The 22,773-nt window shown below is 44.3% G+C and overlaps 1 protein-coding gene across 1 annotated transcript in view; it reads right to left on the reverse strand.

Annotated features, from left to right (window-relative positions):
* Positions 1–22,773, reverse strand: part of LOC134992196 (sodium/hydrogen exchanger 4-like) — a 101,443-nt gene that overhangs the window by 38,219 nt on the left and 40,451 nt on the right. Inside the window, exons 3-5 of the mRNA XM_063950767.1 lie at positions 13,902–14,119; positions 9,712–9,914; positions 6,099–6,185 (exon numbers count right to left, since the gene is read on the reverse strand). Of these exons, the coding sequence (XP_063806837.1) occupies positions 6,099–6,185; positions 9,712–9,914; positions 13,902–14,119 (508 nt within the window). The remainder of the gene's footprint in view (positions 1–6,098; positions 6,186–9,711; positions 9,915–13,901; positions 14,120–22,773) is intronic.

The following is a 22,773-nucleotide window of genomic DNA, read 5'->3' on the forward strand; positions in this document are numbered from 1 at the left end:
AGACACTGCCAGCCTGAGTCAGGTCATTCCCCTCATCAGGCTTTTGCAGAAGAAGCTGGAGACATTGAAGGAGGAGCTAACACAGAGCGATTCCGCTAGGCATGTGGGACTTGTGGATGGAGCCCTTAATTCGCTTAACAAGGATTCACGGGTGGTCAATCTGTTGAAATCAGAGAGCACTACATTTTGGCCACCGTGCTCGATCCTAGATTTAAAACCTACCTTGGATCTTTCTTTCCGGCAGACACAAGTCTGCTGGGGTTCAAAGAACTGCTGGTGACAAAATTGTCAAGTCAAGCGGAACGCGACCTGTCAACATCTCCTCCTTCACATTCTCCCGCAACTGGGGGTGCGAGGAAAAGGCTCAGAATTCCGAGCCCACCCGCTGGCGGTGATGCAGGGCAGTCTGGAGCGACTGCTGATGCTGACATCTGGTCCGGACTGAAGGACCTGACAACGATTACGGACATGTCGTCTACTGTCACTGCATATGATTCTCTCCCCATTGAAAGAATGGTGGAGGATTATATGAGTGACCGCATCCAAGTAGGCACGTCAGACAGTCCGTACTTATACTGGCAGGAAAAAGAGGCAATTTGGAGGCCCTTGCACAAACTGGCTTTATTCTACCTAAGTTGCCCTCCCACAAGTGTGTACTCTGAAAGAGTGTTTAGTGCCGCCGCTCACCTTGTCAGCAATCGGCGTACGAGGTTACATCCAGAAAATGTGGAGAAGATGATGTTCATTAAAATGAATTATAATCAATTCCTCCGTGGAGACATTGACCAGCAGCAATTGCCTCCACAAAGTAGTACACAGGGAGCTGAGATGGTGGATTCCAGTGGGGACGAATTGATAATCTGTGAGGAGGAGGATGTACACGGTGATATATCGGAGGATGATGATGAGGTGGACATCTTGCCTCTGTAGAGCCAGTTTGTGCAAGGAGAGATTAATTGCTTCTTTTTTGGTGGGGGTCCAAACCAACCCGTCATTTCAGTCACAGTCGTGTGGCAGACCCTGTCACTGAAATGATGGGTTGGTTAAAGTGTGCATGTCCTGTTTATACAACATAAGGGTGGGTGGGAGGGCCCAAGGACAATTCCATCTTGCACCTCCTTTTTCTTTCATTTTTCTTTGCGTCATGTGCGGTTTGGGGGGTGTTTTTTGGAAGGGCCATCCTGCGTGACACTGCAGTGCCACTCCTAGATGGGCCAGGTGTTTGTGTCGGCCACTAGGGTCGCTTAGCTTACTCACACAGCTACCTCATTGTGCCTCTTTTTTTCTTTGCGTCATGTGCTGTTTGGGGAGTGTTTTTTGGAAGGGCCATCCTGCGTGACACTGCAGTGCCACTCCTAGATGGGCCAGGTGTTTGTGTCGGCCACTAGGGTCGCTTAGCTTACTCACACAGCTACCTCATTGCGCCTCTTTTTTTCTTTGCGTCATGTGCTGTTTGGGGAGTGTTTTTTGGAAGGGCCATCCTGCGTGACACTGCAGTGCCACTCCTAGATAGGCCAGGTGTTTGTGTCGGCCACTTGGGTCGCTTAGCTTAGCCATCCAGCGACCTCGGTGCAAATTTTAGGACTAAAAATAATATTGTGAGGTGTGAGGTGTTCAGAATAGACTGAAAATGAGTGGAAATTATGGTTATTGAGGTTAATTTTTTGAAAAAAACACCCGAATCCAAAACACACCCGAATCCGACAAAAAAAATTCGGTGAGGTTTTGCCAAAACGCGTTCGAACCCAAAACACGGCCGCGGAACCGAACCCAAAACCAAAACACAAAACCCGAAAAATTTCCGGTGCTCATCACTAACGTCACTGGTGGGTTGTAGGCAGCCACAAGTTTTTGATGATTTAGCTGTTAGATTTAAAGCCACAATTTCTTCAATTACAAAGTCAATTTTGCCTTTTAAAATAGCATTGTGCTTTGGGGAATTAGTTTGAAAAGCACTAATCTGTTGTGAAAGTCAGTCGCAGTGTGAGTGGTGTGTGTAGTAAATTCCCCTTTGTAACTGGCAGAGTTAAGATAGATTTTAAGACTGAGGAGTGGCCACATCCAGGAGCATGCTGTTGTTGGCATTAGCCTCAGTTCTTCCCTGCAGCAGGAAAGATCAGAACATCTGACCAATCAACCACGGGACTGCGCATCGTTATCGCTATTATTCATAGACACTTTTATGAACAATTTCTTGTTCTGGTCAGAAATGGCCAAATCGATTATAATATCGTCAGTGGTGCAAGTAGAATTTTTTTCTTATTGGTACTGATAGTAAAAATGGGTGTGGTCACGTGTCACAAGGGGGCGTGGTCACATAAAACTAGGGGAGTGGCTTCATGACAGTAGGGGCATGGACACATTATGCCACACACCGTAATGCCTATTACACATTATTCCATACACAGTAATGCCCATTACACATTATGCCAGACACCATAATGCCCATTACACATTATGACACACACCGTAATGCCCATTAAACATTATGCCACACACCGTAATGCCCATTACACATTATGCCAGACACTGTAATGCCCATTACACATTATGCCACACACCGTAATGCCTATTACACATTATGCCAGACACCGTAATGCCCATTACACATTATGCCAGACACTGTAATGCCCATTACACATTATGCCACACACCGTAATGCCTATTACAGATTATACCACACACCGCAATGTCTATTACATATTATACCACACAGAGTTATGCCACTGAAACCATTTTATGTCCCACACACAAAAATGCCCTTACAAATTATGCCCCACATTAAGGCTTCTATTTACTTTGCTGCCAGGGGTTTCATGGCCAAAGATGCAGCTTTCTACAACTTATCTTGGCGGTGCAAGTGCACTTCCGGATAAAGCTACATATGGTGTGGCGTAATTATACATTTTGCGCCCCCCCCATGACATTTTAGTGTCACTTACTTACATGCATTATGCCCCCTGTAGTGCAGCTTACACAAATAATGCTCCCTGCAGTGCTGCTTACACGCATAATGCCCCCTGTAGTGCCGCTCACACACAAAATGCCCCCTGCTGGGCTGCTTACAGTACGTGCATAATGCCCCACTTGGGTCACTTACACACATAATGCCCCCTGCAGTGCCGCTTTCACACATAATGCCTCTAGTAGGTCTTATCACCCTACATGCTCATCGCCAGGGGTTTCTTGCTCGTTGCCAAGTGTTACATGTTCATTGTCAGGGGTTTCTTGCTCATTGCCAGGGACTGCATGCTCATTGTGGACAGAGCCCCTGCGCCCTGTGGTGCCGATGGTGGGCTGGTGGTTCTGCATACCACCAACATATTTCTTAATGGTAGTCCGTACAACCCCATATCACCCTACTTTAAGCACTGAATATCATCTAGTGTATTGGCACCTTAAGAAGACTCACTGATAGGGTACGGGTCATTGGGTCGACTCAACTTAGGTCGACAGTCATTAGGTTGACCACTGAAGGTCGACATGGGCATTAGGTCAACATGCACTAGGTTGGCATGGGCATTAGGTTGACATGTACTTGTTCAACAGGTGAAAAGGTTGACATGAGTTTTTTAGACTGTTTTTGGTGTTTTCTTCGGAATGTGACGGGGAACCCCAATTAGTGCACCGTTTCCCCTTGTATGTCTCGCTTCACTCGCTATGCTTCAGGCAAGGTGCCTCACTCCACTACTGCTGCGCTCGGCACAGGTTACCGTTCCAATCGTAGTCCATGTGGATCGTCAAGTATGGGGGCAAAAAAGTGTTTATATAGGTCCCTGCGGCCGCAGCATCATTCCCCCAACTAATCACCCCTGGCCGGGGTTCCCTGGGGGATTAGGGACCCCTATAATAAAGGCCCCCCCCCCCCTCCAGGAACCCAATGGCCATGGACAAAGCCCGGAGCTGTCCCTGGCACACATCGGCGGTGGGTGCCAGGCTAATAGCCATTGTGTTTGTAAAAAAGAATATTGTCTTTTTTGCTGTGGAACTACAAGTCCCAGCAAGCCCCCCCTTATGCTGGTACTTGGAGAACCACAAGTACCAGCATGTGGGGCATTAAAGGGCCCGATGGTACCTGTAGTTCCACAGTAAAATAAATATTCAAAAAAACACAGGACACACACACCGTGAAAGTAAAATTTTATTTAAACATACATGCAAACTTACACACTCACACAATGTCGCACGGAGCCCCTCGGTCCCCTTGTCAAGTAGAGTCCACGGGTACCTGTAAATAAAAATGTTACACTCACCTAATCCTGTGTAGATCGGTCCTCTTCGTTCCAAGTAGGCATCCCAGGGGTTAAAAACAACAAACCGCCACAGCCTCTCCGGGACTTCTGGCATCTTCTATCTTCTTTCTTCACCTGTAGGGCAGTGAAGTTTAACCTCTTTTGCATAGCCGCTTCCTCCCCCCCACACACACACACCAGGACTTCAGTTGTCTTCTGGAGCTTTTTCCTGCTCCTACCCCGGGCTGACGGCCAGGAATTCCCACTAGCTTCTATAAGCCAGCGCCAGGGGGAAGGTGATGACATGGTAGGCCATGACTGACTCACGGTGGCCATCTTGGATTTCAAAAATGGCTTTGAGAGCCATTTTTGAAATTGGCAATGCTGCCATAATATCCGCCGAGTCCCCTGCCGATGCCCGCTTCCACTGCCATCGCTCCCGCTTAGATCAGTTACCGCTCCCACATTGCGAGTTGATCGCTCGCTAGTAGTTTTTAGCAGCCATGCAAACGCTATGCCGCCGCCCACTGGGGAATGTATTTTAGCTTAGCAGAAGTGCGAACGCATGTACAGCCGAGCTCTGTAATAACAGTTTGTGCAGTTTCTGAGTAGCTCTGAACCTACTCAGCGCTTGCGATCACTTCAGCCTATTCGTGTCTGGATTTGACGTCATAGACCCGCTCAGCGAACGCCCAGCCTCGCCTGCGTTTTTTCAGACACGCCTGCCTTTTTGCAAACACTCCCTGAAAACGGGCAGTTGACACCCAGAAACGCCCCCTTCCTGTCAATCTTCTTGCGGCCGTCAGTGCGACTGAAAACTTTGCTAGAACCTGAGCACAACCAAAAAGTACTTTGTACCCTTATGTCGCGCGTGCGCATTGCGGGCCATATGCATGCGCACAAATGCCATTTTTTCACCTGATCGCTGCGCTCCGTAAATCAAAAGCGAGCGATCAACTCGGAATGACCCCCATAGTCTCTCCTTGCACAGAACTACCAGCTGGATAGCTGGATACAGTCAATGTCAGTGCTGAATCTGGTGCCCAATCATATCCTCCTCAGTGACAGGGGCTTTCCAGCACTTTATCACTGTCTGCGGGAAACTAATTTAAGTCACTTTCAATACAGGAAAATGATTTGAATAATACAGAACTATTCTGTGTCACAAGTATCTTCTTTTTATTGTTTTAATCATTAATGACAGGGGAGGTACTCCCCTGACTGCACGTCCCTGCTAGGCAAGTTTGAGACCCCCCTCCTTCAAATAATCGCTCAGCTGCATGAACATCTGCATTGGTAACAAATCTGCATAAGGCCCTAGGTTACTAGTCCTTATGAGTCGATAGGCTGCATTCACAGGATTATTGGTTCAGAACGTTGTATTTCTAATTCAAAGAGCCCGGGCTGGTTATCCTTTTTTTTTTGGGGGGGGGGAGGGACGGCACTGACATGCGGGGCGTTCCCACGCATGTCTGAGTGCCTGATCATCGCTGTGCTAAATTTAGCACAGCCACGATCAACTCGGAATGTCCCCCTACATCCGGCCCCAACCTGTTTGACACAATGGTACTGTATGGCCCCTAGTAGTGTGCACAGAGTTCTCACATACTGCATTTTCCGTGAGAGATACATGTGCTCCATATTTAAAGTCTTGTATATTGACGATCATTGTCAGCAATTTCTTTTGCTAAGAATCAGCATTGTGTCCTCCTAGTAATGAAACTAGAGATGTATTTCTTCTGTTCTATGTGTAAGATCTAAAATAGCTTAGCTCTTTCTCATAAATGTGCTATTTCTGTGTAATCATAGCCAGACAGACCCGGAACATAAAAATTTAATAACTGTGCACAATTTTAATATGCTTACCCGTGTATGAATCTCTTGATTCACAGTCTGCTCTCGAGATGTCCTCTTCACATTCAGAAATCTAACCAAAGGTCCAATGGTCAGTCCCTACAGGAAAATGTACGTACATTACACAATTTTACATTACATGGTATGTGAACTCGATTATATTATATTTATATACAGTATATTAATAGTTGACAAAGGTATCAGGTGGGATTTTTTTCTTTCTTTCTGAATATTGTCTAGGATGTTTATAACTATTAAGGAGACAGTTGTGGGGATCCCAAATTATTAAAAATAAAACTGCGGACACTTTGGCCACACCCTTTCTAATAAAAAAAGCACCCACTAGAAACAACAAAGAATTTACTTCTCAACATAAAAAGAAAAATGTAAAATTAATTAGTTAAATTAGTGTGGTCTACAAAGCATAAGGAAGATGCGAGAGAAGCCCAAATTTGTGGTTAGTCCCAGCAAGATGACTAGATCTCCTGATTCCTGCCCATTTTCTAGTAAAGTACGCAGCAGCTGCGGATTGGCATACCTGGACGCCGGACCGGATTCCGTTTGGCCGGTCTGGTCGTCCCCTCATTGGCTGCCCACCACACCCATGCAGGCTGCCAGCCACGATCGCGGCAGCGTTCACTGAAAGATTCTGCGCATGCGCAGAAGCTCAGTGAAGCACTTTGAAAATGGCCGCCATTTCAGCTTCTGCGCATGCGCAGCAACCCCTCCTCCCCATAATGCATAGTATTCGGAGCCGTCGGTCACTACTAACAGCTCTGCCTCCCCTCCTGCCGCATCACATGTTCCGCCTCCCCTCCAGCCTGGGCCGTCACAGCAAACACATTGCAGTGACTGCACAATGGACTTGTGGCTGCTGCAGCTAGCAGGCACAGCAGGAGCCAGCAACCAGCCAATTCTGACTGCGTCACACACCAGTTGTGTGACAGTCAGTAAGTAATGTACAACTAACTGGTGCAATATGTATAACAACTAACTGGTTCAATGTATGTATAATGTGCTTTACCTGGTGCAATGTGTATAATGTGCTCTACCTGGTGCAATAGGTATAACCTGCTCTGCCTGGTACAATATGTATAATGTGCTTTACCTGGTGCAATGTGTATAATGTGCTTTACCTGGTGCAATGTGTATATTGTGCTTTACCTGGTGCAATGTGTATAATGTACTTTACCTGGCCCAATGTTTATAATGTGCTCTGCCTGGCGCAAAGTGTATAATGTGCTCTATCTGGTGCAATGTGTATAATGTGCTCTGCCTGGTGCAAAGTGTATACCATGCTCTACCTGGTGTAAAGTGTAGAATGTGCTCTATCTGGCACAATATCTATAACACAATATCACAATATCTATAACATGCTCTACCTGGTGCAGTGTGTATAGGAGGATCTACCTGGTGCAATGTGTATTATAAGCAGCACCAGGTAGGGGCGCTGTGTGGTGTAATGTGAATTGGCACTATTATGTGGCCATGCCCCTTCCCTGTGAAGCCACACCCCTAAAAGTGCACCTGGGGCGTGCACTTTCCATTCATGCCTATAATCAGGCCTTCTGAGCAGTAATCCCGCCCACTTGACAGACTCCACCCCCTCAACAGACCCCACCCCTATTAGGGCTGCTTCCATAATTTTCCCGGGCTGGTTTTCAATCCCATACTGTAATCACAGCTCCATATGAATGGGGCAAGCTAGAAGGCAAATAGCCTAAGGATGTGAGTGCCCAGCTCCACCCTACAAAATGGGCAGCAGCATCTCCTCTCTGCCTTTCAGTGCTTCTCCCAGAGAGGAGCAACAAAATGTTGGCAAGTCTGGCACAAAATGGGGAGATAAAGTACCAGCCAATCAGCTCCTAACTGTGATATTATAGGCCGTGTTTGAAAAATGACAGGAGCTGATTGGTTGATAATGTATCTTTCTACACTTTATCACTCTCCAAGGCTTAGTAAATCTGCCCCATAGTTGTAAAAGCTGTATGTGTCACTATATAAATTGTTGCTATGTACCTCAGTTAGGATCAGTGCTGTCTTTCTGGTGGTACTCAGGAGTCAGCAGTACCAGTATTTTTTTTATATATATAAATTCTTTATACTATTTCCATAAACAGAAAGAAATGAGTGAAAGTGTGGAAGCAACTACAAATCTTGTTTCAACCTGTAACTTTAGGTGAGTGGCAGCACCTTTCTTCATAGACTATATTGCACTGTTTAGGAATATGAGGATTCATCCACTAATGAGTACACCACAATCCACTTGATAGTCATGCTTGTCTAGGAGCACAACCTCCATTGCCATACATATATTGTACAGAGAGGGTGACTTAAAGATGGACTAATATCATTACTTCAGCAATGCTAAAAGAATGCTAATGGGAGGTGTCTGAGGGCTGAAGACATCTACTACCAGCACTGCAGATACGAATGCTGCGTCCGAAGGCACACCACCAGATGACCATCACGACCATTGGTTGCAGCATCGGCCATCTGAGCAGTAAGAAGGCTGAAGATGCTCCAGTTTTTTCAGGAATGTTGCATGGCACCCCCCCCCCCCCTGCTCCCAAATGGCCCTAGCCTGCCAATCAAGCTGCGGCTTAGGGGGTAATGTGTGCGACGATGCATGTGCAGATCGGGTCCTGCGCATGCGCAATCCACCTACCATCGGGGTTGGACACCAACCATTGCAGGACCCACTTCTTCCTCAAACTCAGCCATTTCTCATCCTAACCCTCTGTTCCACGCTCACTGTCTACCCCATCTGTGTCACCCCTCTCTGTCTGCCCCACCCCTTTAGAATGTAAGCTGTCAAAAACAGGGCTCTCTAACCTCTTATGTTTTTTCTTCTCTTACTTAGACTATCTTCTACTCCATACTCCCTAGGGCGGCACCTAACCCTCGGTTTCTGCCACCCTGATCATGTCAGCTGTAGCATAAATGTTTATAAACCATGTACTTGTCCTACATTGCCTTGTACTGTAAAGGCCCATACACACTTGACGATGCACACGTCATTAACGACCGTCGTTAACGACTTCCCTTGAACAGCTGAGCAAACGACATGAGCATACACACTACCAACGACCAAAGACCAAAGACCAAAGACCATTCATCGTTGAAGCATCCAAGCTGAACAGTTTATTAAAATAATGAGCTGGGAACAAGGCTGGTGAACAGTGGCTTGGTCGTTGGTCGTTCACACCATACACATTCAACGACATCTCTGGTCGGTAACGACCATAGTGGAAATTGAGCGTACATGCTCCACAGATAAGCGAGGGTCGTTAACGTCACGCGGGGCCGCGCATCGGTGGTCGTCGGATGCATACACACTTGACGATATAATGAGCGACATCGTTGATGAGGGCTGAAATGAACGACGTCGCTCATTTTATCGTCAAGTGTGTATGGGCCAAAAGTCGCTGTTTTCTTGTTTTGTTTATTTGTTTATGTACTTTGTGGCGCCATATAAATAAATGATATTTAAAAAAAAATCTATAATATTAATATTAATACTACTATCCTAGTTCATCTGCTGAGTGAAATTTCTAGCACAATATTTCAGGTACATGTTTTAGTTAATTAATAAGTCACATGTTCTACTGAAACACAGTCTTACCTTAACAAATACTGTGAAGTATATAACTACAATTGTTGACGTGATAAACATTTTTTTCCTAGGAAATAACAGAATTGGTAATAAAAATACAAGAGAGAAGCTACTGGCGCCCCGTAAACCACTGTAGGCAATGATGAATTGGTCTTTCAAATTGAACGGGTATGTCCGGAAACGGTTTATGATAGGAAACAGAAGAAACACACCTAGAATGCAAAAAGAGAAACAATACATAAAGTTTTGAAAATATGTTGGTTTATATTTATGACCTATAAGATAAACTATGCACTTAAAAGAAAATAATACGGAAACATTATGTATGGTTTTCTAATTATATAAAGCTTTTCTCGCTAAAGTGGTTGTATCGATGGGAAATCGTCATCATTTTGGGATACGGTCATTAGGGTGACACAACTTAGGTTGACAGTGATTTGGTCGACCACGGAAGGTCGACACGGACATTAGGTCGACATGCACTTGGTCGACATGGACATTAGGTCGGCATGTACTAGGTCGACAGGTCAAAAGATTGACATGAGTTTTTCCCATTTTTTCCCATTTTTTGGACTTTTTCATAGTTTACGATCCACGTGGACTACAATTGGGAACGGTAACCTGTGCCGAGCGCAGCCGTAGCAGAGCAAGGCACCTTGCCCGCAGCATGGCGAGAGAAGCGAGCCATGTGATGGGACACGGTGCACTAATTTATGTTCCCCGTCACTTTATGAAGAAAACAACACCAAAAAAAGTCCAAAAACTCATGTCGACCTTTTTACCTGTCAATGTAGTACATGTCGACATAACGCCCATGTTGACATAGTGCATGTCGACATAATGCCCATGTCGACCTTCAGTGGTCGACCTAATGACTGTCGACCTAAGTTGTGTCGACTCAACGACCCATACCCATCATTTTGGGGTAGGCAATAAGCGACCCTCCAGCTACTGTTGCAGGGCATGCTGGGATGTATAGTGCCGCAGCAGCAAGAGGCCCTCTTATTGCTCACCCCTACTTTAGACAATGCTTTTGACAGTGATAGGTTGTTATCGCAACTCATTTCATGAGAGAAAACAAGAACACTGCCATATTTGAGAAAAAGAAGTTTAGCTGGTTAATATTATCTTGACCATTATATTTCATAAAAAGTTCCATATGATGTGTTGCATATTGCACACAGGAGCAGGACCCATAAAGAACAGACATGTATCCACATATTACAGACAGGACTTGGTCCCATCAGGCAGGTAGTAAAATACCCTACCTTTACCTGGAAAGTGTGTCTTATATGATGAGCCTGAGATTAGAAGGCGTGGTGGAAACAGCAAACTTCAACATAAGGACTGCCAGTAGGCACAAATTAGGCAGTGTCATAACCATAACCCAGTTACCAAACTCTCAGAGCATCAACTACAGAAGTTAAATATGTCTTGGAATATTGGGCCTAATTCAAAGAGTTTTGGAGTAAGCACAGTATCTTAATAAGTGATGAAGAAGAGGGCTCCAAATGACTTTTTTTCCCCAATGACTTTTATATGATTTAGTAAGTATTTTGTAATGAAAACACTTGTCAAACTGAGGGCCGGATGTCGTGCCGCCCAAGTTCAGTGGCCATGCGGGATGCCGGCAGACCTCGAATGTTTTTTTAAAGAGGCAATCACTTACAAAATCTATCTTTTACCACTTTTTTCATAGAAGCTACATACTGCTACAGAGATACTGTATACTGTATGGGCTGATACAGAGTTGTATGCATAACCAGTGTAATTTCTTATTGCCGGAGAGCCGTGCGATCGCATGGGGTGCCCACCGTGGCACTTTGTGACTCCTTCTGCTCCCCCTCCTCCCTATTCCATAGTACTCTGCTCAGGAGGTGGAGCTTTGCGGAATGACTTGGTTGTGTCGTGACGTCACTACACAACCATGTAATTTCGCAAAAACTCTGCAACCCCGAGCAGAGTACTATGGGCGTGAGGTGGGGGAGTAGAATATCAGTGCTGGCAGACACCCTTGACAATGAGCATTACCCTTGGCAACAAGCATTACCCTTGGCATGAGCATGGATCCTAGAGCTTGAAACCCCTGGCAACGAGCATGACACCCAGTGCATGAAACCCCTGGCAACGAGCGTGACACCCAGCACATGAAACCCCTGGCAACATGCAGGTAATTTAAAAGTATTTAGAAGCTTTGCTGTAGGGCATAAAGTATCATGGGCATTGTGGTGTATGGCATAATATGGTGCAAGAGGCATTACTGTGTGGGGCTTAATATGGTGGAATGTTTTTTTTTTTCCTGTGGTGGCCGGGTCTGTTGTTGCAGGGTCAAAAACTGTGGTGTAAGGTAGTCTTTTCCTGTGAGGCCATGCCCATTATAGCAAGGTCACGCCCATTTTAGCAAGGCCATGTCCCTTTTAATGTTTATTGGGGGGAAGGTGGGGGGGCGCATTTTTTTTTAATGCTCTCTTTGGGAGCAAAATGATCTAGAAACAGCCTTGTGCAGAACATACAGTAGTCACATACAGTAGTCATAATTAAGCATTTCCGTAACATAATATACATTTGTAAAGGAATGCTAAATTCAACATTCATTTTTTATTATTTATCCTTACACCCCAAATTATAATATGGTGCAAATAATTATCAGTTTCTCTGGTGCCCGATTTTATATAGCTTTAAGGCTTAACTATGTTCCAGGTAGGCAGACAGCTTTAAAGCTACAACTAAACTAGCAGCAGTGCACTGTTATCAGTTGTTAAGGCACTGTGGCTAATTACTTGTCTCTTCCCATGTAACATCAGTCAGAAAACATACATCTACTGTATAGTAGCTTGCCTGACCAATCTGATGCAGTAGTGTAGCTATTCACAGAGGTCACCCAAATCCTAATTGGTTTATGGCATTTTATAATAAATAGTTAAAACTGAGTAACATAAAAAAAATGTTTGCTTGATAATGGCTGAGTGGTTAGGTCAATATTTTAAAGTGTCAGCTATAACTTATTTATCACAAAAATAAAATTAGAATTATTAACATGAATTGCATGTCATCATTATCATTTCAGTTTATGAGTAAAAATAAATTGGGGTTTAGTTCTCCTATTCAATATCTTATCATAACCAATGAATGTACAGTATGTATTGACTATGACAGGTCATCACAATGTGCATCACAATCTGGGATTTCTCTATATTATGTAGATTCCCTACACTATAGCAGATCTTACAACGTGTTGATCTGTGTTACTACAGTCTAAAGTGATGGGTGATCGGGGGTGATATTCAATTGTTTCTTTCTATTGCCCTTGATGCACCAAGAGAGGTTGGGTTTAGCTGCGTAAAGCAGCTAACCCAAGCAAACTAATGGGCAAGGTGCAAAAAGTCCTATTTGAGCGATCAAGTGGGTTACTTTTAACTTATTTCAGCTCTCCACCCGCGGGTGGTGCAAGGTGATATGCCAGCACTGGCAGCCGATCACACCTAAATGGAGTAACAATTGAATAGCTTCATTGGGCGTCATCTACTGACTGAAAGAAACAATTGAATATTGCCCATTATGGGTGCTTTGGGGTAGATGTAAGAAGGGTCGTTATGGGAGCGAAGCGGTATCAGGGCCATTATGTGCTGATACCGCTTCTCCAACATGAATGAAGGAGGAGAAGTGTGCTATATGACAGGGGCGCTAATACATCTCAGCACTGCTGCTTCCTGCTTCACCTCGGTAAATACAAATGGGTATAATACATTTACCCCTTTATCTCTATCACTCTCCAAGGCTTAGTATATATGCCCCTATATCATTTTAAAGTTTAAAAAAAGTTGAATTATCTAGTATTGTGTACTACATTTTCTATGTGATATAAAATACTGTGGGGCTGATTTATCAATGAGCTTTATTATATGCAACAAGTTTTAAAACTCGTTGCTTATAATAAATGGTGCTCCAGCCAATCAGCTCCTGTGTGTGTGAAAAATGACAGTTGGGAGCTAATTGGCTGGAGGACCATTTATCATACGCAACAAGTTTTAAAACTCATTGCGTAAAGATAAAACTTGTTGATAAATCAGCCCCTGTGTGTTGAATTCATTCATTTACTACAGCATTTGCACTGTAATGCAGCTTGAACGGACTGTGATTGTGCTATAGGATACTAGCAGTTTCTAACTTATAAAATGATATAACTTAAAACAGCTTACTCAGTGCTCGCCAAATCAGACAGAAGAGTAGAGTGAAACTGACAAAAGCCCAGTTCCACTCATGGTTTTTTCCAATTGTGGTGACGCCCATGAAGATAAATATGAGAGTCTCGCTCACGCTGCTCATCATCTTCATAAAGTATTTAATTGTCGTGCTTGAATTCTTTGAAATGTTTTCTTCAATATATTTTTTCATGGTCATCGCGCAGGCTGTCATGCTGTTGGGTATAAAAAGCTAATGAATCTTTCTGTATCTGTGGTAACATGAGAAACATGTATCTAAATATTAGCATATTGATTTATTAATGGAGTGCATTGTGGGAAACGTACTGCTCTATATTTCAGTCTTTGAGTTACACTGTTAATCATACATTTATGACATATTACTTTGGGAAAAATGAAATGAGCAAATACAGAATCTATGAAACACTGAACCTCGCATTTGTGTTACAAAACAGTTGTCAATGGTGGTCATTCCGAGTTGATCGCTAGCTGCATTCGTTCGCTGTGCAGCAATGAGGCAAAAAATCAGCACTTCTGCGCATGCGTATGCGGCGCATTGCTCACGCGCGACGTACTATTACAACGAACGATGTAGTTTCACACAGGGTCTAGCAAAGCTTTTCAGTCGCACTGCTGGCTGCAGAGTGATTGACATGAAGTGGGCGTTTCTGGGTGTCAACTGACCGTTTTCAGGGAGTGTTGAAAAAAACGCAGGCATGCAAGGAAAAACGCAGGCGTGGCTGGGCGAACGCAGGGCGTGTTTGTGCCGTCAAAACAGGAACTGAACAGTCTGAAGTCATCGCAAGCGCTGAGTAGGTTTTGAGCTACTCTAAAACTGCACAAAAAAACTTTGTAGCCGCTCTGTAATCCTTTCGTTCGCACTTCTGCTAAGTTAAAATACACTCCCATTGGGAGGCGGCATAACATTTACACGGCTGCTAAAAACAGCTAGTGAGCGATCAACTCGGAATGACCACCAATAAGTAGCTGTTAATTCATTTGATGTACATGAAATTTACACAAATGCTTCAAGGATACAAACGGGATCCGGTCAGGATACCAGCCGTCGGCAGTCGAAATACAGATGCCGGAATCCCGACACTGCTCGGAATGCCAGCACCGACATCCCGACAAAGCCCACAATCCGGCACCGGAATCCCAACCACTGGGATCCTGAACGAGGGTTTGCCAGGGTGCAGACAAGCCTCTAGGGGAAGGAGAGGTTAGGTTTAGGCTTGTGGGAAGGATAAGGGTTAGGCTTCGGGAAAGGGAGGGTTAGGGTTAGGCTGCGGGCAGGGGGTTAGGTTTAGGCACCCCTGGGGAGGGTTAGGTTGCGGGGAGGGAGGAGGAGGAAGGTTAGGTTTAGGCTCTGGGAAAGGGAGGGTTAGGGTTAGGCTGCGGGAAGGAGGTTTAGGTTTAGGCATCACCATGGAGGGTTAGGGTTAGACTGTGAGTGGGAGGGGAAAGTATACTTACCTAGCCTTTGTTGGGATTCTCAACATCAGGATGCCGCTGTTGGTCTACTGACCGCTGGCATCCCGAATGCCAGCATATCATACCCAACCCATATACACACATGCATAAACTATACTGTATATATTTTAATGGCATTACTGTATTACAGGAGCATCTTATGAGGGTAGGGGTCCCGAGTTCAGAGTCTACCATGCATGCTCCATTTTCCCAGTGATTTCTCTATTAAGCCTGCACATATCTCTGGGAAAATGAGGCAGCCAACGCAAAAGGAAAGTTTACAGAATGGGTGCAGTGTGTGCAGTGTGGGACAATGTGCCCCAAACACCCTGTGATGTAGATACACTACTGCTGCATGAGGAAGTAACCAATTACATGTACATTATCACTTTATTGGAAGTTTCCTTTGTAAGTTATTTTTTTTTTTTTTAATTATTGGCCAGTCACGACATTGGTTTGCTTCCTTGTGGCTGGCCCCGCTCCAATAAGTGATATCCCTGCCTCTTACTCCCTGCAAACTGTTATCTAGTATTCTTTGGCCCTTTACCCAAATCAGGGCTAAGGTGTTGTCATCCCAGAATCTACTGCTCTGTTCCTGACATCAGGCATGTCCAAGGTGTTGGTGATCTTGCACCTAAGGATCCCCCTCACCAACCATTAATGTAACTAACAATAATCAACTAAAACACAACTAACGCCATCTGATGATGATCTCAGTTCCCACAATAACTTTACCATTCGGGGGCCACATTAGGCCACTAATGGAGAATGGGCCTGTTACTTAAAACATGCTAAAACTAGGCTTTGCACGTGTGTAACAGGCCTATGCAATTTAATAAATAGGCCCAATAAAGTGTTGAGGGGGTCCTGCTTGTGAGAGTTTAAGGTCTATAAAAGTGATCAAAAGATTTTTAGATGTTTATAATTCTCATATTCATTTTAGTAAGCTGCATCATCTAAGCTGCTTTTACCATATTGACCATGAGTGTGGTAAATACATTTATTATATACAGTGGCGCAAAAAAGTATTTGGACAGCCACCGATTGTGCAAGTTGACCCACTTAAAAAGATGAGAGGTCTGTAATTTCCATCATAGGTACACTTCAACTGTGAGAGACAGAATCTGAAGAAAACAACAACTAGGAATTCAAATTGTATGGTTTTTAAACAATTCATTTGTATATTCTTTTGGAAAATAAATATTTGGACAATCAAAAAGTTTAACTCAATACTTTGTAATATAACCTCGGTTGGCAGTTACAGAGGTCAAACGTTTCCTGTAGTTCTTGACCAGGTTTGCACACACTGTAGCAGGTATTTTGTCCCACTCTTCCATGCAGATCTTCTCTAGATCTGTCATGTTTTGGGGCTGTCGCCGGGCAACACGGACTTTCAACTCCCTCCACAGATTTTCTATTGGGTTGAGGTTTGGACACTGGCTAGGCCACTCCAGGACCTTGAAATGCTTCTTATGGAGCCACTCCTTAGTTGCCCGGGTGGTGTGTTTGGGGTCATTGTCATGCTGGAAGACCCAGCCACGTTCCATCTTCAATGCTCTTACTGAGGGAAGGAAGTTTTTGCCCAAAATCTCACGACACATGGCCCCATTCATCTTCTCCTTAATACGGATCAGTCGTCCTGTCCCCTTTGCAGAAAAGCAGCTCCAAAGCATGATGTTTCCACCCCCATGCTTCACAGTGGGTATGGTGTTCTTGGGATGCCATTCATCATTCTTCTCCCTCCAAACACGGCGAGTGGAGTTTAAACCCAAAAGTTCGATTTTGCTCTCATCTGACCACATTACTTTCTCCCAATCCTCCTCTGGATCATCCAGATGGTCACTGGCAAACTTTAGACGGGCCTGGACATGTACTGGCTTAAGCAGGGGGACCTTTCGGGCGCTGCAGGATTTAAATCAATGACGACGTAGTGTGTTACTAATGGTAACCTTTGTGACTGTGGTCCCAGCTCTCTTGAGGTCATTGACCAGGTCCCCCCCGTGTAGTTCTGGGCTGATTCCTCACCGTTCTCAAGATCATTGATACCCCACGAGGTGAGATTTTGCATGGAGCCCCAGGTCGAGGAAGATTGTCAGTGATCCTTGTATTTCTTCCATTTTTTAATAATTGCGCCAACAGTTGATCTCTTCTCACCAAGCTGCTTGCCTATTGTCGAGTAGCTCATCCCAGCCTTGTGCAGCTTTACAATTTTGTGCCTGGTGTCCTTAGACAGCTCTTTGGTCTTGACCATGGTGGAGAGGTAGCAGTCTGACTGTTTGAGGGTGTGGACAGGTGTCTTTTATACAGATAACCAGTTCAAGCAGGTGCCATTAATACAGGTAATGAGTGGAGGATAGAAGAGCTTCTTAAAGTAGAAGTAACAGGTCTGTGAGAGCCAGAAATCTTGCTGCTTGGTAGGTGTCCAAATATTTATTTTCCACAAGAATATACAAATAAATTGTTTAAAAATCATACAATGTGATTTCCTGTTTTTTCCCCCCAGATTCTGTCTCTCACAGTTGAAGTGTACCTCTGATGGAAATTACAGACCTCTCTCATCTTTTTAAGAGGGTCAACTTGCACAATCGGTGGCTGTCCAAATACTTTTTTGCCCCACTGTAAATCTAATGGTCAGTAATTAAATGTTTAAGAACAATTAAAAATCAATGACTGTACACTAGTGCAATTTACCACATGTAGTGATTATGCAGCTACAAATTGTTAAATAAATAAAAGTCTTCCCTAACAAAAGAAGAACAACTCCACAGATTCTATCAGTAGCTCTAACAATAAACTTTTGTGCAAACTTGTATCCAAACAATATAAATGTCAATTCTCCCATACCTAAAGTTACGCTGAAATACAAATACTGTAGATATCATACACAGATTTGTTGACAGTATCCATTTAAAATTAATATATTATTCATTTAGTTATTCATTTCTATTTTGCTACTTCCTGTTACATTACTGGCTGAAACTCACTAATACCCCTTTTACACTCGCAGGAAAGGTCATTCCCGGGAATGTGTCCCGGTATATTTGCCGGGACACATTCCCGGGAATGACCTTTTCACATTAGCGGGCTGACCCGGCATATTGCCGGGTCAGTGACGTCACCGCTGAGTCTCCCGGAGGCGGTGCTTGGAGATAATCTTCTCCGAGCACCGCCTCCTCCTATGAAGAGAACGGGTGCCGGGTCGCCTTGACCCGGTATACCCGTTTACACTGGCAGCTTCCCGGGACGGTCCCGGGTTCAACCCTGCTTTAGACCTGGGATGAAATCCCGGGATGCTCGTCCCGGGAAATTGTCCCTGTACCCATTTACACTGAGAAAAATCCCGGGATGATGCGCGTTCACGTGCAATATCCCGGGATTTTTCTGCGAGTGTAAAAGGGGTATAATGCTCCTGGTATTTTGTGAATCCAGTACTTTACAAATATTTCACTTTATCATCAGGAAATTAAAAGTAGTCATGCAAGTACCACTCTTGGTTTTTTTTATAATATACATCAATTAGAGAAATGTTTAATTTGGTTTTAAAAACTAGAACAGGGATCTATTTAGGAATGACAACCGCACTTTAGTCGTGAACTAGCAAGATAGCTAATGAGATGGACAACTGTGGTTCCTGCCAGAAACAGTAATGTACGGTGTAAGCACTTAACACATAAAGGGCGGGATGTACTAAGCCTTGAAAAGAGATAATTTCACTGTGATAAATTACTAGCCAATCACCTCCTAACTGTCATTTTTCAAACCCAGCCTGAGACATGGCAGTTAGCAGCTGATTGGCTGGTATTTTATCACAGTGAAATTATCACTTTTCTAAGCTTAGTCCAAAGGGAGAGATGTATCAAAGCTTGGAGAGAGGTAAAGTGGGGAAACATAAAGTACCAACCAATCAGCTCCTAGCTGTCATGTTACATGCTGTGCAAAAAAATTACAGGAGCTGATTGGTTTGTACTTTATCTCTCTCCACTTTATCTCTCCCCAAGCATTGATACATCTTCCCCCAAAATAAAAAAAACAGAGAAAGTACCGCGCTTGGGATATAAATAAGTAGTTCAAATACTACCGGTGAACTAAACTGCATACACACAGATGCTAGGAGACCTCTGCTTTAAACAATATACAATTTATTAAAAAAACATATAGACACAACATAACTCTGACTGATTAAAATATATACCACAGTATGTATATATATTTAGACTGTTGAACACCATCCCCTCCAACAGGTGTGCCATCCCGACCCAGAGCGGTGACGTCCTCACCACCTGAGGATCAAGGGTTAATTAAGGAGCACCCATTCATCACCGCCGATACCAGCGGGTGAGACGCCAGTGTAAGCAAAATTTGGAGTGAGGAGGATAATACGCTACAAACGGGGAGGTTACGAACTGTACCTAGAGGAATCTTATACCGCCCAATGTAGGTACGTAAGACTTACATGGTCACTCATATCTTCATATTGCCGGGACGCTGGCTTTATCTCAGCACACAGGAGCATAAAACTCAATACCATCAAACTCATGGACACTTTATGATATATATTTTAAACATTTATTGCTATCAGTATCTATCACATATTCACGAGTTTCAGTGGTTGATATAATGTTTCCACTTGTCATTACCAGCAAGTTCAACAGTCTAATTATATATACATACTGTGGTATATATTTTAATCAGTCAGCGTTATGTTGTGTCTATATGTTTTTTAATAAATTGTATATTTGTGTAAAGCAGAGGTCTCCTAGCATCTGTGTTTATGCAGTTTATTTCACCAGTAGTATTTTAACTACTTATTTATATCCCAAGCGCAGTACTTTCTCTGTTTTTTTTCTGTATGCTATTGCTTGAGACCTTAAACCAGTCTCTAAGTACGTGCAGCTGGGAGTTGATTATTTATTATTATTATCATCCTTTATTTATATGGCGCCACAAGGGATCCGCAGCGCCCAATTACAGAGTATATAAACAAATAATCAAGCAGGAAAACAGCAACTTACAGTTGACGACAATATAGGACAAGTACAGGGTAAATAAACATAGCTACATCAGCAGATGACACTGGAATAAGTATCAGGTGGCAGAAGACTGCTGGATTTGGTGCAGTTGAATATTATTAAAGTAAGAAAAGGATAAGCACATGAGGGAAGAGGGCCCTGCTTGTGAGAGTTTACATTCTAAAGGGGAGGGGTAGACAGACAGGGTTGAGACAGATGGGGTACATAGAGAGCGTGGAACAGAGGTTTAGGATGAGATTTGGCTGGGTTTGGTGAAGAAGTGGGTTTTGATAGCCCGTTTTAAGTTTTGTAGAGAGGTGGAGAGTCTGAGGGGGAGAGGTAGGGAATTCCAGAGAAGTGGTGCAGCACGTGAAAAATCTTGGAGGTAGGAGTGGGAGGAAGTAATCCATAGGCAGGAGAGTCGGCGTGCATTAGCAGAGCGAAGAGGACTGGTGGGAGTGTAAAGGGAGATAAGGTCAGAGATGTAGATGGGAGAGGAGTGGGTGAGGGCTTTGAAAGCAAGTGTGAGAAGCTTGAAATGGATTCTGAAAGGGAAGGGGAGCCAGTGAAGGTCTAGTAAGAGAGGAGAGGTGGACGTAGTGCGTTTGGTGAGGAAGATGAGATGGGCAGCAGCATTGAGGATAGATTGGAGTGGAGAGAGGTATTTGTCAGGAATGCCAGTCAGGAGGAAATTACAGTAGTCCAGTCTGGAGATGACCAGTGAGTGGATAAGAGTCTTAGTAGCATCCTGGGTCAGAAAGGGTCTGATCCTGGAAGTATTTTTTATATGAAAATGGCAGGTTTGTGAGAGGTGCTGAATGTGTGGTTTGAAGGAGAGGGAGGAGTCAAGGATTACTCCAAGACAGCGCACTTGGGGGCTAGAGGAGATAGTAGTGCCATCAATAGATAATGAGATTGTAGGAGGTGAGGTTATGCGGGAGGGAGGGAAGATGATCAGCTCGGTCTTAGACATGTTAAGTTTAAGAAAGCGCTGGGACATCCAGGAAGAGGTAGCAGAGAGACAGTTCGAGATACGAGTGAGGAGAGCAGGGGAGAGGTCTGGAGAGGAAAGATAGATTTGAGTGTCATCAGCATAGAGATGATATTGGAAACCAAAAGAACTAATGAGCTTACCTAGTGAGGACGTATAGAGAGAGAAGAGAAGAGGACCAAGGACAGAACCTTGGGGTACCCCTACAGTTATTGGAAGTGAGGGGGAGGGGGAGTCATGAGAGGAGACAGAGAATGAATGGTCAGAAAGGTAGGAGGACAGCCAAGAAAGGGCAGTGTCATGCAGACCAATGGAGTGAAGGATTTGCAGTAGGAGAGGATGATCCACAGTGTCAAAAGCAGCAGAGAGATCCAGTAGAATAAGTAGAGAGTAGTGTCCCTTAGATTTAGCAGCATGGAGGTCATTGCATACTTTTGTAAGGGCAGTTTCAGTGGAGTGGAGAGGACGGAAGCCAGACTGGAATGTGTCAAGCAGTGAGTGTGAGGAAAGAAAGGAAGTAAGGCGGTTGTAGACAATACGCTCAAGGAGTTTGGAGGCAAAAGGGAGGAGAGAGATGGGTCGGTAGTTGGAGAGAGTGTTTGGATCAAGGGTAGGTTTTTTAAGAATAGGAGAGATGAGTGCATGCTTGAAGGCAGAGGGGAGAGTGCCTGATGAGAGGGAGAGATTGAGAAGGTGGGAAAGATGGGAACAAGCAGAAGGAGAGAGGTAGCGGAGGAGGCGGGAGGGGATAGGGTCAAGTGGGGAGGTGGTGAGGGGACAGGAACGAATGAGGGCCATGACTTCCTCTCCAGATACATGGGAGAAAGATGTCAAAGTTGGTGCGAGGGATGGCGAGGGTTGATAAGGGATGGGAGAAGGCTGGTTACTGATGGTCTGGTGTGATGTGATGTCCTGACGTATGGAGTCAATTTTGGATGTAAAGTAAGTGGCAAAGTCAAGAGCAGAGAGTGAGGAAGGAAGACGAGGTGGAAGTGGGCAGAGGAGTGAGTTGAGAGTGGTAAAGAGGCACCGGGGGTTGGAAGACTGGGAGGAGATGAGGTTTTTGAAGTATGACTGTTTAGCTAGAGAAAGGGCAGCACTGAAGGATGAGAGCATAAGTTTGAAATGGAGGAAGTCTGCCTTAGAGCGTGATTTCCTCCAGTGTCGCTCAGCAGTACGTGAGCATTTTTGCAGATATCTGGTGCATTTGGTGTGCCAGGGTTGAGATGTTAATTTGCGAGGGTGAATAGTGGTTGGTGGAGCAACAGAGTCAAGAGCAGAAGTAAGGGATGCATTGTATGTGGAAGTGGCTTGTTCAGGGCATGAGAGACAGAATAGGAGAGAGAAGTGAGTCAAACAAGGAGAAAAAGAATGTGGTGTCAATAGCTTCAATGTT

This window comes from Pseudophryne corroboree, chromosome 2 (genome assembly GCF_028390025.1).
Source record: "Pseudophryne corroboree isolate aPseCor3 chromosome 2, aPseCor3.hap2, whole genome shotgun sequence".
Taxonomy (NCBI): Eukaryota; Metazoa; Chordata; class Amphibia; order Anura; family Myobatrachidae; genus Pseudophryne; species Pseudophryne corroboree.